The 13,009-nt window shown below is 43.2% G+C and overlaps 1 protein-coding gene across 2 annotated transcripts in view; it reads left to right on the top strand.

The window, feature by feature from the left end:
- KDM4B (lysine demethylase 4B) overlaps nucleotides 1–11,481 on the top strand; it is a 63,612-nt gene extending 52,131 nt beyond the window's left edge. For both annotated transcript variants that reach the window (XM_057406811.1, XM_057406810.1), the window contains 6 exons: nucleotides 147–255; nucleotides 4,619–4,804; nucleotides 4,939–5,103; nucleotides 5,748–5,867; nucleotides 8,127–8,219; nucleotides 10,091–11,481. In XM_057406811.1, the coding sequence (XP_057262794.1) occupies nucleotides 147–255; nucleotides 4,619–4,804; nucleotides 4,939–5,103; nucleotides 5,748–5,867; nucleotides 8,127–8,219; nucleotides 10,091–10,276 (859 nt within the window). In that variant the 3' untranslated portion in view covers nucleotides 10,277–11,481. The remainder of the gene's footprint in view (nucleotides 1–146; nucleotides 256–4,618; nucleotides 4,805–4,938; nucleotides 5,104–5,747; nucleotides 5,868–8,126; nucleotides 8,220–10,090) is intronic.
- The last annotated feature ends 1,528 nt before the right edge of the window (nucleotides 11,482–13,009 follow it).

The following is a 13,009-nucleotide window of genomic DNA, read 5'->3' as shown; positions in this document are numbered from 1 at the left end:
AACAATCAGTTGGTAATGTTGCCAAGGCTGCCAACCACCATAAATATGCCTTGATGCTAAGGGAGTCAGAGAAATGTTAAATACCCTCTTGAGTATTTAATTCAAATAATGCTAGACTGATTTGTCCCTTCACTTTTTTTTTCCAGGTGGGTCCATATAATCTGTGCTATTGCTGTCCCTGAGGCCCGTTTTCTCAATGTAATAGAGCGTCATCCTGTGGATATTAGTGCTATTCCAGAGCAGAGATGGAAACTGGTAGGTGTCTTGTGTCTGCAGAGAGTGTGAACAAGAGCCTGAAAGAAAAAGGTTTTAAGTAGACAGCTCAACATTATGTGAGGTCATAAAGTAGTCAAGATTGGAGGTGATGTTCTCTCATTTCCAGCAAGTGCACCAGGAAGCTGAATCATTTGGATGTCTTCTGAGGTACTGTCTCAGTGCTTTAGCACACAAACAGGTTGTGATTACCCTTTCCTCTCTAGGAGTGTGCTGTTTTGCTGGGCAGAGCCTAGGACACTTACCTACATGGCAGTCATGTCTAAACTACCTGAAAGCTTCATTTCCTGAAAGTACTGCACAGTGGGAGTGTGAAGGGTTGTGATAACTGGGAAGAAGCTGATGTATTGCTCCCTTGTTCATCTGTAGTTTGATTTGTCTTTCTTTACAACATTTCTCATTTTCTATCAAGAAATACCTTTTAGAAATGAATAAACATTTCTTTTTGACCATGACTGCAAGGGGAGACTCTGCAAAGGTTTTAATCCAAGTCCAGCTACAACTTGTTATTTAGTTGTATAGCCTCATCTGAGAGATTAGTAATGGATGATGCATTAGCTCAGAGCAATTAATCTTAACGTTAGTTAATGGCCCATCACTATAGTGTGTTATTGCAAAATAAATTGTGCTTTTGCTGCTTTTTTTTTTTGTACAGAAGTCAGCTGGGTGTTGGTTGGGACTGTGGTACAGGAAGGTGGTGGAGCAGTGATACATTGGTTAGCATTGATGTATTTGTTAACTGTGCAGCTGTTTAGTGCAGGCAGCCCAGGCAGGGCCTGGATGAGACATTAGGAAGAATCTCTCTCTGCTTCTAGAGTTATTTCTCTGTTGTGCAAATGGGTTTTGTACACAAATGTGAATGTAAAAAGCATTCATTATTCAGGTGGAGTGACAGAGCAGTGGGATGTGAGAGGGATAACTCTTGCAGCAGTGGTTCTTTATGGATCATCTGACATTTCCAGCATGCATCCTCTTCATTACAAGCACTTGTAACGATGAACTTAAAAATCCTTTTACACAAGACTCACTTGTATTGCTTAATGGAGCCTCATAAGGAAACATGACTTAATTCTTTAACTCTTCTGTGGCTGCCTTACAGCCCTATAAAGCTAGGGCAGTATTAATGGACATAAAACTCTGTGGCGTCACTCTGCTCTGGAGCGTTGGCTATGCCATGCACAGCCCTGCTCCACATCTTTCTGTTTCATTCCTGAAGTAAAGCTTCAGTTTTTTCATTTCTTTTCATTGTGTTCCATTTGCACCTCCTGTTATCTTGATGTCTTGGGGGAAAGGTGGAGAGTTTTTATTTGAAGTACCTTGACTTACACACTCTACTGATGTGATTTACAGGCAGCCTCAAGTTCAGGTCTTGGTCTTGAGTTTCTGTCAGCATGTTAGTGAGTAAAATGTCTTGTGCCCCAGCTGGCTCAGCTGTAGGGATGTAAAAAGTAGACTTTAATTACTCTGTGTTCGAGAGCATCAGTAGGCGAGTCCTGTTGTGTTTAGTCTGATTACAGAAACCTTTCCTCTCTGTGTTGGTCTTCAGTTGTGAGCACCATTACAACATGTGTGCATGCACCAGCAATGTCTGTTGAAAGCCGTTTGTTGGTGGTGTCACCACATACAAAGTGGAAGAAAGCAAATAAATTATCTCAAGCAAAAACCGAAATGGGTTTTAGAGTTCTGAGGTTAGATAAAGTAAAATGCATTTGGATGGCAGAATGCAAAGGCAGTGATGCTTCCAGTAGCAGCATTGGGGTGGTGTGTGGAGAAGTACAGAGGAAATCCAAATTGCTTAAGATTGTGCAGAGAAACACGCTGCCGTTGTGGAGAGTTTTGGCATTCCTGATAGGAATTCTTGGAGCACGAAGAGGAGTCCATGGAGGAGTTGGGGGGTGTCTGATGTGGAGGTGTGCAGCTGCCTTTAGGAAGATAAATTGAAGATGACTAAAAGGTGGTGGTGCAGGACCTGATGCTTTGGCAGTGACAGAGATGCTGCAGAATGAGATGAAATTGGAGAGATGGCCTGTGCTGAAAAGATAGAAAAGGAGGGAAGGAATTATCTGAAAAGATGGAAAAGGAGGGAAGGAATGATGGGGAGGTTGAGGACAGCTGAAGTGAAGGGATGGAGACAATGGAGGAAAGAGGGGTGGGGGTTGCCTTGATTATTTTTCTATGGTTTTAAATATGTCTGGTTTTAAGTGACTGTGACAGGGAGTTGCAGTGATCTCTAAAGGTACCTCCTGTTCCTTGAGTGTGGGCCAGGCCTCCCCTTTCAAACACAGAGTTTTCAGTCCGTATGTGGGTATGGCTTCATTTTAACGAATGCCGTTTCCATGCTCCCTGATGAATGGTGGATTCCGGGCCGGGGCGTGTAAATTATTTATGGCGTGGAAATTTGGAATAATGAGCTGTCATTCCTCAGTGGGGTAAATGAATTGCAGTGCTCATCAGGCAGGAGACAGCCCATTTCTTACTCTCAGCTATGACCCGACTCTCCGCTGTGCGTTTCTCCTGGAGATTTGTCTCCTGTGCTTTCAGCCTTCTCTCTTCCTGCTACCTCTTCTCCCATAGTAAATGGCTCTAAATCTACACATGCTGCCTTCCCATGGCACTGGTGCTTCTGTCCATGCCTTCTCCCTCTTCTGCATCTTTATAGAATCCCAGACTGGTTTGTGTTGGAAGGGAGCTTAAAGCTCATCCAGTCCCAACTCCCTGCCACAGACAGGGACACCTTCCACTGGAGCAGCTTGCTCCAAGCCCCATCCAACCTGGCCTTGAACACTGCCAAGGACCAGGACTTCTTCACCCCTTCCACCCTCTTCTGCAGTTCAGTCTCACTGTAGCTCACACTGGTCCTTACCTTTTGATCATATTTGCTGGGAATATTCTGTTGGTGTAGCTCTTTTGCCTGTATAAGGAGTTTTTCTTGCCACTGGGGTGTCATGAGATGCGTGCTAATTCTTTTGGCTTGGAAGAATCCTGTTTGCATCAGTAAAGGCAGATTCCTGATACTGGAGGGTTAATGTTCCCTTGTGAGGCAGTATTGAGCACACTGTAGATCAGCAGTTGTCCCTGCCGGCAGGAGAATTAGGTATTGACAGTTTAATAATGAGATCTCATTGCTATTGACTTGCTTTCAGTGCCGTGTTCCTGCTGTGCACTTTGCTGTGGTGCTTATCTGGGTTTTGAAGAGGGTTTACAGAGCGATAAAGGCACAGCTTATTAAATACTAAACCCCACGCTCTGGCAACACTGGGGCTCTGCCTTTGAATTTCCTGCCTTTTGTTAGTGTAAGTAAAAAAGCCAAATGAATCTTTGGTGTAAACTTAGTGACTTCAGTTAATTCACAGGAAGTGAATTTGATTCAGTTCAGATACCTGTGGGGCAGACCCCGGTCAGGGAGGGGGGACACTGCACAGAAATAGAGAGGAATCCATCCCCCTTTCTTTAGCGTATTTTGCTTTCAAGGAAGAGAAATCCTTTTTGGAGAAGAAATGCTCTTTTATTTGTCTTGGCTTTGGCTCTTTGCTATGGTAACATAAAACCTAACACTGAAATGTGGTCATTCTTATTTTAATTCACTGCATAGTTGATAGTGTGGTACTCCTCTTATTTTTGAGGGTACATTTTAAAGATGGCTCAGATCTAGAAGCAGAGTGACCTTGTATTTCTGGGGGTTGTATTGGCTTATTGTGTGATCTCAGGCAGCTTATGTTATATTTCTGATCCTATGGGATGCAGCAATTCATATGGATCTTAAAATTTAGGTCATGTATTGTGTAATGTTGCATACTTCGAGCACCGCTTTAATGGGAGCGAGGTGAATGAGAGGCCATGAAGAGTGGAAGAGGGGAAGAAAGATTCTGTTTAATCTCAGATGCTGCAGAAAGAAAAAGAGCCTGTTATTCATAGTATCCCAGTATGTTTATAGTGCATTTATGTTTAGGTGAGTGCATGGACTGGGGGGAGGCAGGGGTCAGTCCTGAGGGCAGTGGCTGGCGCAAGCCAGCGTGGTGTGCTTTGGAGATGCTCATCTGGAAATGGGCACTAAGAATCAGTTTCTTCTTTCCTCCTGGTATGTGGAAACCCTTTCTTTGTAACAGATAAATTACATGGCTGCATAGTCAGGTTCGTGGGCATATAATATCCCTCAGGATCTTATTTATGTGGGCTGTTCATTCTAACAAGTAAAATGCCTTTTCATCTCAAGCGTGTGATAGTGAATGAGAGGTCATGAAGAGGGGAATGTTACAGACTTCTGCCATGTAGGGTGACAGTGCCATACATTGTGTTGAAGCTGCTGCTTGCTGCTGGCATAACCCTGACCTGCGTTTCCTTGCAGAAATGTGTGTACTGTCGGAAACGGATGAAGAAAGTGTCTGGTGCCTGCATCCAGTGCTCCTACGAGCACTGCTCCACCTCCTTCCACGTCACCTGCGCGCACGCAGCCGGCGTGCCCATGGAGCCGGATGACTGGCCCTATGTTGTGTCCATTACCTGCTTCAAACACAAAGCAGCTAACCAGAACGTATGTCCGTTGGGTCGGGGCTTGGTTTTTGGTGGTTGCTGGGTTGATTGTAGAGCAGTTTCCCTGCACCCATATTTTTGCTGCAGCTTTTATGATTGCAAATGACAAATGATTCCCTTTTCTCTATCCCACAGATCCCGTTTCGAAGGGAGGTGACTCTCGGGCAGACTGTGATCACAAAGAACCGGAATGGACTCTACTACAGATGTAAAGTGATTGGCATGACCACACAGACTTTCTATGAAGTAAACTTTGACGATGGCTCATACAGTGACAACGTTTACCCAGAAAGCATTATTGTAAGCAGCTCTCTGTGGAGACTATTCCAAATGAGTACAAAGTGCAGTGTGTGCATTCCTCTTCTCTGTGCTTTGGGGTGGAACAATGAAGTAAAACTTAAAAAAACCCCGTAAAATTAAAAAGCGAAGTTGCTGCTTGCATAGAAAACCTCATACTGCTCTTCGTTACTGTTCTTCTTCTCTATGACATTCTCATTTCATGGTTTTTGTTCCATCACAAAGATGTGATTTTGCTATATGCAGATGACTTAACAGAAAGCAATGTTTGTTTTAAGTTGGATCTTTGTTTTGTGGTTGAATAAGCTCTTATTTTTCAACTGACAAGCGTGATTCATGGGGGAAGCAGATTGTTTGTAAGCACTTGTGGTTCAAAACAGGGAATTCACTTAATAGAAGGAATGTCTAGAAGGGGCTGACTTGTCAACTCATACATTCTTTTCCTGATTGTGCTTTTGATTCACCATGTGAAACAGAGCAGGTTACCCTGCTTCGTTTTGTGGATATAGAACCATAGGATGGTTTGGATTGGGAAGGACCTTAATCTCATCTAGTTCCAACCCTCTGTAATGTTATGTAGCAACTTTCATGAGCTTTGCCTAGTTCTTGAGCTTTGTTGGCTGACCTCTTTCACCCTGTGTCTTTAGAGCAGAGACTGCGTCCAACTGGGACCCCCTCCAGAGGGTGAGTTGGTTCAACTGCAGTGGACAGATGGAATTGTCTATAAGGCCAAATTTATTGCAGCCCAGATCAGCCAGATTTACCAGGTGAGTATGGAAGAGAACCCATGTGTTGCATTCCCAGAGAGGCATTTGCATGCTTGTGTGAAGCTTGATGGTGACCAGCACTGGCTCTCTGGTTTCTTGTACTGCCTGCCTATATCCACCAGTCACCTCTTATCCTACATGCAGGGTACATATACTTTCAGACAAAGACTGAGATTTTTAGTTGTGTGTTTAGATGGTGTCTAGCAGTAGGGCTTCTGGGAATGATAATAATGACAGCAGCAAGAACACTAATAAATTAAGACTATAACCCAGGACTTGCATACCGCGTGGTACAATGGAACCAAAAGCCATGGCACACAGTAGCAGCTCCAACTTCTGGTGACCAACACTGAGATGTTGTCTTTTCTCCTCTTCTTCTTGTCCTCTTCATTTGATTAAATCCTTTTTAAATGGTACCAAGGCATTGAAAATTACAGATTTGAGAAGTAGACTTTGTGCACATAATCTTGAAAAATATATGTTGAAATTTGTAAATTAATGTTATCTTAAGAGGTTTTTTTTGTCCAGTGCCTCTGGACAAAAGGCATAGGAAATCCCATATCTTTTATTTGTTTAAAATGGGTTCTGGTTTCTATCCTTTTTACACAGTGTTTAATATCTGTGTGCAAAGAGCATAATAATCCATGTTGACAGTTAATGGTCTTTTTGGTGTGTACAATGGATGTCAACTGCTTGAGAGAAGATGTGATCTAAGGTGACCCTGGTTATGAATAAGTACAATATATGGTTCCATGAAGATCTATTGTTATGCATGCTTTCCAGTTTAATCACAGCACAGGAAATTGTCATTGATTTCTTGAAGGTACAATAATTTGAAATAGGCTATTCCACAGATAGTGCCAGATGACAGAAAAATATGCATGAGTCGTCTGTGGTTTTCAAATCACACAGTAAGCTTTAAGTAAAGCTCTTATCCATGGGGAAAATAGCCTGAGTAGCTTTCCACGTTAGTTCCCTGTGTAGGTACTTTTTCAATACATCTCTCTTGGCTGTTCTGGAATAGGATTATATTTAAAAACACAGGAACAGCCTTACTCTGAAGTAAGTTGTAACTTGCTCTGATGTGTGCTCATAACAGTGGTCTAGCCCATATCAGTAATTTAGAACTGAAACAAGGTGAGGCACTGTGATAGTTGAAGGTGGCACTGCCTTCAGTACCAAATCCTGCCTTTCTACTAGGAGCTGAGCTGGTGTAGAGGAACCGCAGACAGCAGTCTGCCTCAGCTCCCTTCTGACTCTGCTCTGGTAAAACCAGAGTGGGTTTATGGTTTAAAAATGGGACCAGTAACATCTGGAACTGGCTCAACAGAGCTCACCTTTCCAAGCCTGTTCTCCCACCTGCATGGTTTCTCCAGCTGCTGTTTGCTGCACACTGAGCTTGCACAACTGAGGAGCTGCAAGACCTGGGCAGGGCAGGAGGAGTTGTTCAGAGCACAGATGCTTTCTTCTTTATGAATTGGTCTGTTCTGAACCTGACATCCCATATTAAACTGTGGTGTTTGTCCTCCTGCATTAGCCAGAAGAGTGTAGTCATTCGTGAGCAAAGGAAATCATAATCTCTTAAAAACTTTTAATAGTTCTAACATTTTTAGGTGCACGATTTCATGAATAAACATTGCTGGAAGATCAGATGCATAATTCATGAGATAATCGGTGCTTAGCAAAAAGGTTTGATGTGAGGAGTCACCACTGGTTTTTTGTACCTGGCTTTCTATTTCTTGTTAAAATACAAGTGGATTTTAGTAGCTGGAGTTGTTTTCTTGTGACATGTGAAAATGCTTTGTTTGAGATGAAAGAAATTCTTATCACCATATTGGCCTGGATACAGAGCTCCCTTTTACTGTCAGTGAAAAGATACTTTTTTCAGGCTTTGAATCAAAAATCAGTAGAAATCTGCAGTGATCTGGTTGGGAGTGGGGAGCAGAGGTGTAGTAAAGGCATTTTGGGACCCACAGGAGCACTGAATGACACAACTTGTGCTGGATAAGACAGGGGTGCCTAGCAGCACTGAAACCAGCACTTGTGGGGTTCAGCATCCTTAACACAGCTTAGGGATGCTCTTTCTACAGCAGTCCTAGAGACATGCACTGCCAGGAGCCAGGGAATCATCCATGGGAGCTGGCCCCTGATGCTTCCTTGGTATTCCCATGAAGGAACTATCATTGTCTGGGAATGGACTGTTTGAGTACAGTAAATGTGGACGCCAAGTTCTTACTTCATCCTCTGCCTACTCTACAGGTTGAGTTTGAAGACGGCTCCCAGCTAATGGTTAAGCGTGGTGATATCTACACCTTGGAGGAAGAGCTTCCCAAGAGAGTGAAGTCTCGCCTGGTGCGTATCAGAGTAACAGAAGCAGTAAAGTGGCCATGGCTTGCAGTCCTCGGTCACGTTTTCTGAGCATATTTTAGACATTAGGTGAAAGCAGCCTCCAGTTGCTGTGGCTGTAAAACCACTTGTCATTCACCAAATAGAGTAGAAGAAAGCTTTGGAAATGCTTGAGAAGCATTTAAATGATTTTCCCTTTTGCATGTTCAGGGCCGAGTTTTGTTTTCTCTGGTTAAAAGATTATGCTCGAATCACTTTACACCATATGAATTTAGTTTTATGGACTGCCATTCTGGCTGAATACTGCCTTTCATCAGAAGTGAGGTGAATGGGTCTATAGCTAAGTGGTTTCTGGAGAACTGATTAGCAGCATGGCACCAAGCCCCCATTTCTCACCAAGCAGGAGATTCAGAACACAGCTCTTACCTATAAAGCTCTTAATCTCAAAGATTAGGCTGTCTTTAACCACATACAGTGAAATTATTGAGCCTAGAAAATAGGGAGTTATTTCGTAGCTTTCTTGGTTTCACACTTGCCAGGTGTTTTCAAACCTGGTGCTTTAACCTTTAAAGCCATCTCATCTAAACAAATGATGAAACTGGGTTTTATACAAATGGAAAACAGACAGTTTTCGTCTTCATTCTGAATGTCCATCATGTCAGCTGCTGCAGGACAGGGATGGATCCACAGAGTTAACCTGTGCTAAGGAGCTCGGCTTCTGTCTTTTACAAGATGACAAGAGGGTGGTCCAGCCTTCCCTTAGGAATGCCTGAATTGCTGTGCCAAGTTAAACCAGTGATTCACTTTGAATCCTTGGCCGCTGGCAGAAGTGTGAGATGCACATGGTAAAAATGGCCTGGTGAGAGGCAGTTGTGTGGAAGGACTGGTGACAATTTGGAGGCAGCTTTGGGTGCTCATTCATAAACTCTTCAAGGGTTTTACCCCAGAGTACTTGTAACGTGTTTTCTGTAGCATAGCTCTGAATGGCTTCTCCATCTAGTTTGAGGTTGCTTATCTCAGTAGGACCTCATGGCAGAGACTGAGAGGTGAGGTTAATAATTTACTTTGTTATTCTTGAAAGACTCCTGGTGGCCAAGAAGCACCTTAGAATTAATTTCTAAGATGTGCACAGTGTTCCATTTTATTTCAGCTTGTCTAATAATAAAGACAACAGATTGGAGCCCTGAAACACAGGATTTGGAAAGAAACATAATCTCTGCAGTGAAGACATTAGGTTTTATAACAGTTCCAGAGAAAGGAAGGCAAGCTGGAAAGTGAATAGGAAGTTTCAAGCTTGATTGAAAGCTAAGGCTTTTCTCATGTACTTTCTGCTGCCAGGAGTGTTAAGCTATGCTCTGTGGACGTGATACTCACAGTGTTTTAATGTAGTACAGCAGAACAAAGGAACAAAGCAATAGGAGATAATAATTTCTACCAAGAAATGCATCTTATTTGAGAGTGGAAGAGCAGGATGAGCAGAAGCAAGTATTTGTGCAGTGATCCCCAAATGCTCTCTTTGGGCCTTTTGGTTTTTAAAGGCATTAGGGAAGCCCCAATTTCTTCTGTGCCTTCTACTAAGAGTGAATAACCTGAAGAGGCAGAGGAGGATAAGAGTATACAGAGAATTGGCAAGGCAGGAGCTGAAGTGAAAGATACTGTGAAACAAAAAGAAGGCAACTTGCAGGTTTCTCTTTCCAGTTTGGTTTCAGAAGCCCAGAATTTGTAATTTCAGCTGTTTTGCATGTTTTGGAGGTCACTTGTTCTACAGAAATACTCTGAAGCAAACCTTGCTGCCCCTGTTGTCCTGGGACACAGGCGTGCTCTCTCCCTGTTTTCCTGCTGTGCCTCTAACCCTTGTACTTCTGTGTCTCCTGCAGTCCCTCAGCACTGGGGCCCCTCAGGAAGATGTGTTTTCGGGAGATGAAGTGAGAGCAGCCAAACGTCCCCGGCTGGGGAATTCACGGAATCCAGACGAATACGGACAAAACCCAGATTACTTGGCCTTTATGGAGAGCCTCTTGCAGACACAGTATCAGCCAGGAACTCAGAGCAACATGTTTTAACCAGATTTAATAAAAGTTATTCAATTAACCCTTTTCAAGTCTGTGGATAAATAACCAGGAAACTGTGGAATTGAAGACCACGCTTGTGCAATAGCCTGCTGTGAATCTCTTTTGTCTGCTCTTGGTTTGGACTGCAAAGAAACCCTGGTCTGGCTGCACACTACCTCTACTTTGCCAGACGATGCTGACCAATGGAGTAGGGAGCTTGAGAAACCTTTAGACAGCACTTGTAGACTTTGAAAGAGCTTTGTCCTAAGGGGCCTTTGGGACTCACTCCTTTTTCTGAGGCTTGGAAAGGGTTAACATTTAACAGAGTGACTTTTTACACTATGTCAAACTCTTTTGTCTTTCAAGGTGCTATTACACTGACTACTGAAGCAGCCTTTGGAATTGTGTTTCCTGTACATAGATGTCACCTTTGTGAAGTTTTCTATGAATGAGCATTATTAAAAAAAAAAAATCAAAAATAGGAAAACAAAAAGTTTCCAAAAAAAAAGAGAAAGAAATACAAAAACATTTTTCTAGATTATGGCTTTAAAACAGAAACAAAATCCTCTCCTCTCCCCCCATCTGAAACGTGACAAAGAGAGCGGGGAGAGAGAGGGCAAGAGCAGATGTCCTGGGCAGTCCTGGGTTCTTTTTCTTTTTGTAAAGAAACACTATCCTCTTTGTAAGCTGGGGAAGATGGGCAAAGAAATGTTTCATCACTGGGGTGTTTCTTACCATTAGTTCTCTTAAAGACCTGTGATAGATGTGCGTGTTTCTACCCTGTCACCGGGAAGGGACTTGGGGGAAGAAATGGCCAAGTTCTGGTCATTCTTGTCATCTTCCTGCCCCATCTTTGCCATCACAGTTGCTTTCTAGTTAAAAATCAGCATGGCTTTCAGTTCCAATATGCCACTCCGTTTTGGCAGGTGTTCTGTTGCTGCTGCTTGTGTTAGTTCCTTTACGAGCCATCCCCCTTCCCCAGCGGTAGGCTAGAGCAGCGAGGGGTTGCTCTAGCTCTCTGGTAGGCATGTCTCCCATAGGAACCTTTTTCTTTTCTTTGTCTCCTAATTTTTATTTTATTTTTTAATTATTATTATTATTATTATTATTTTTGAGTTGTGCTCCTCACAGTGTGAGAATCATTCCATGACAGAAGCCTGGGAGGTGTTTGTATGGGTTTTCTTTTATTCTATTAAAGAAGAAATTCCCCAAATGTCTTTGATTGGTGTGACCTCCTTTCCTGAAGTAAAGACTGAGCCTTTGAATGACTCCTGGGGAAGAGGAATGCAAACTCTGCATTTGATTGGACTCAGTTCACTGAGAACTGAGCGAGCGTTAAAGGCAAAACCAGATCCTAAAGTATTGAGTGGGCAGCTCCCACTTGAACACTTGAAAATCACCTCCGGTCAAAGAGCTGTTACGGAGCAGTGCTCTGTAAAAGAGCCTGAGCCAAAACCCTGCTGAAGTCACTGGAAAGTCTTCCACTCTCTTTGGTGGACCTCTGTCAGTTCAGAGGGAAAGAAAAAGGAAGCCCTAGCACAGAGTTGGGACGGGGACGTGGCAGAGCAGAGCTAGCCAGAATGCTGCACATTTTTTCCACTTAATTCCCTGCAATTACTGGGCAGAAAGAGACAATGTTATTACCATGTTTTGGTTTTATTTTAAGCCCCTTCGCAAGGTGGTCAGTGCTTGGTGGAGAGGGTTTTAAACAATGCTAGAGCTGGATCTTAATAAGTGGGAAGGATTTGTGGGCTGGCAGATGCTAGATTAGCATCCTAAGAGACTTGATGAGTATTAAACTGTCCTAGTGAAGGAGTGGAGATAGAATCAAGCCATTTCTTTACATTTTCTTTTGGTTTTTGCTCTCCCTTGAGAAGAGACTTGGAGTTCTCTTGGTTTCTTCCTGCCTCTGCTATGGGTTCTTTCCTGTGGGGGGGTTTGTGAGCCGTTTGAAGCGGGTTCTCTTTGCGTACCTGACTTTTGGATGTTTGCAATAGCTGTGTCCAGGAATAAAACCAAACCGAGACCAATGAACGGTTCCCAATTGGGCAAGGTTCTTCCAAGCCTCGGGTGTTGCTGCTGCAGAGCTGGTTCCTGTCCGTGATGACACGATGCAGTGGAGAACTTTGCTTGGATAAAGGAATCACAATGTCGCCAGGCCGCAAGAGAAACAGTTAAAACAATGGCAAGGGAGTTTGTAAGCAGCAGAGGGTTTGGTTTTGGAGGTGGGGAGGGGAAGGGTGGGCTGGGATGAGTGGTTGGGAGCAATGGGGAATTGCCTCTGCATGTTGAAGTCCTGACTGCAATAGCACCATTGCTGTATTCATATGTAGTACCTTTTAAAACTAACTATTTATATTGTAAAAAACCCAAGTGTGTTTCCTCACCCCATATTCAGATTCTGTTGAAACGTGACCCTGGAACTGTAGAGAGCCCTTCCTTGGTGCAAGGGTGCTCCCTTTTTGTTGATTTTTCAATCCTTCTCTTTGCTTTAGGAATGACTTGTGCAGATCCTCTATAATGACCGTATTGATGGCCTCTGTGCATCAGACTGTTGAAAAGGGAAGAGGAAATGCACATTCCTCCCCTTCCTCCAGTGAAATATATTTGTAAGTGTCTGATTATGTGCTAAAAAAATAATGATTTTTTCCCCCTGTCCCCTAGATAAAGGATGTGATGTATTTTTTGCATATTTTCTCCCTCTGCCTCTAGGTTCATAATGAATTAAAGGCTGTTGAGCACTTC

This window comes from Pezoporus wallicus, unplaced genomic scaffold (assembly GCF_028554395.1).
Source record: "Pezoporus wallicus isolate ANWC-B61680 ecotype Strahan unplaced genomic scaffold, APGP_CSIRO_Pwel_v1 contig_10514, whole genome shotgun sequence".
Classification (NCBI taxonomy): domain Eukaryota; kingdom Metazoa; phylum Chordata; class Aves; order Psittaciformes; family Psittacidae; genus Pezoporus; species Pezoporus wallicus.
This window is presented reverse-complemented; position numbering and strand designations above follow the sequence as displayed.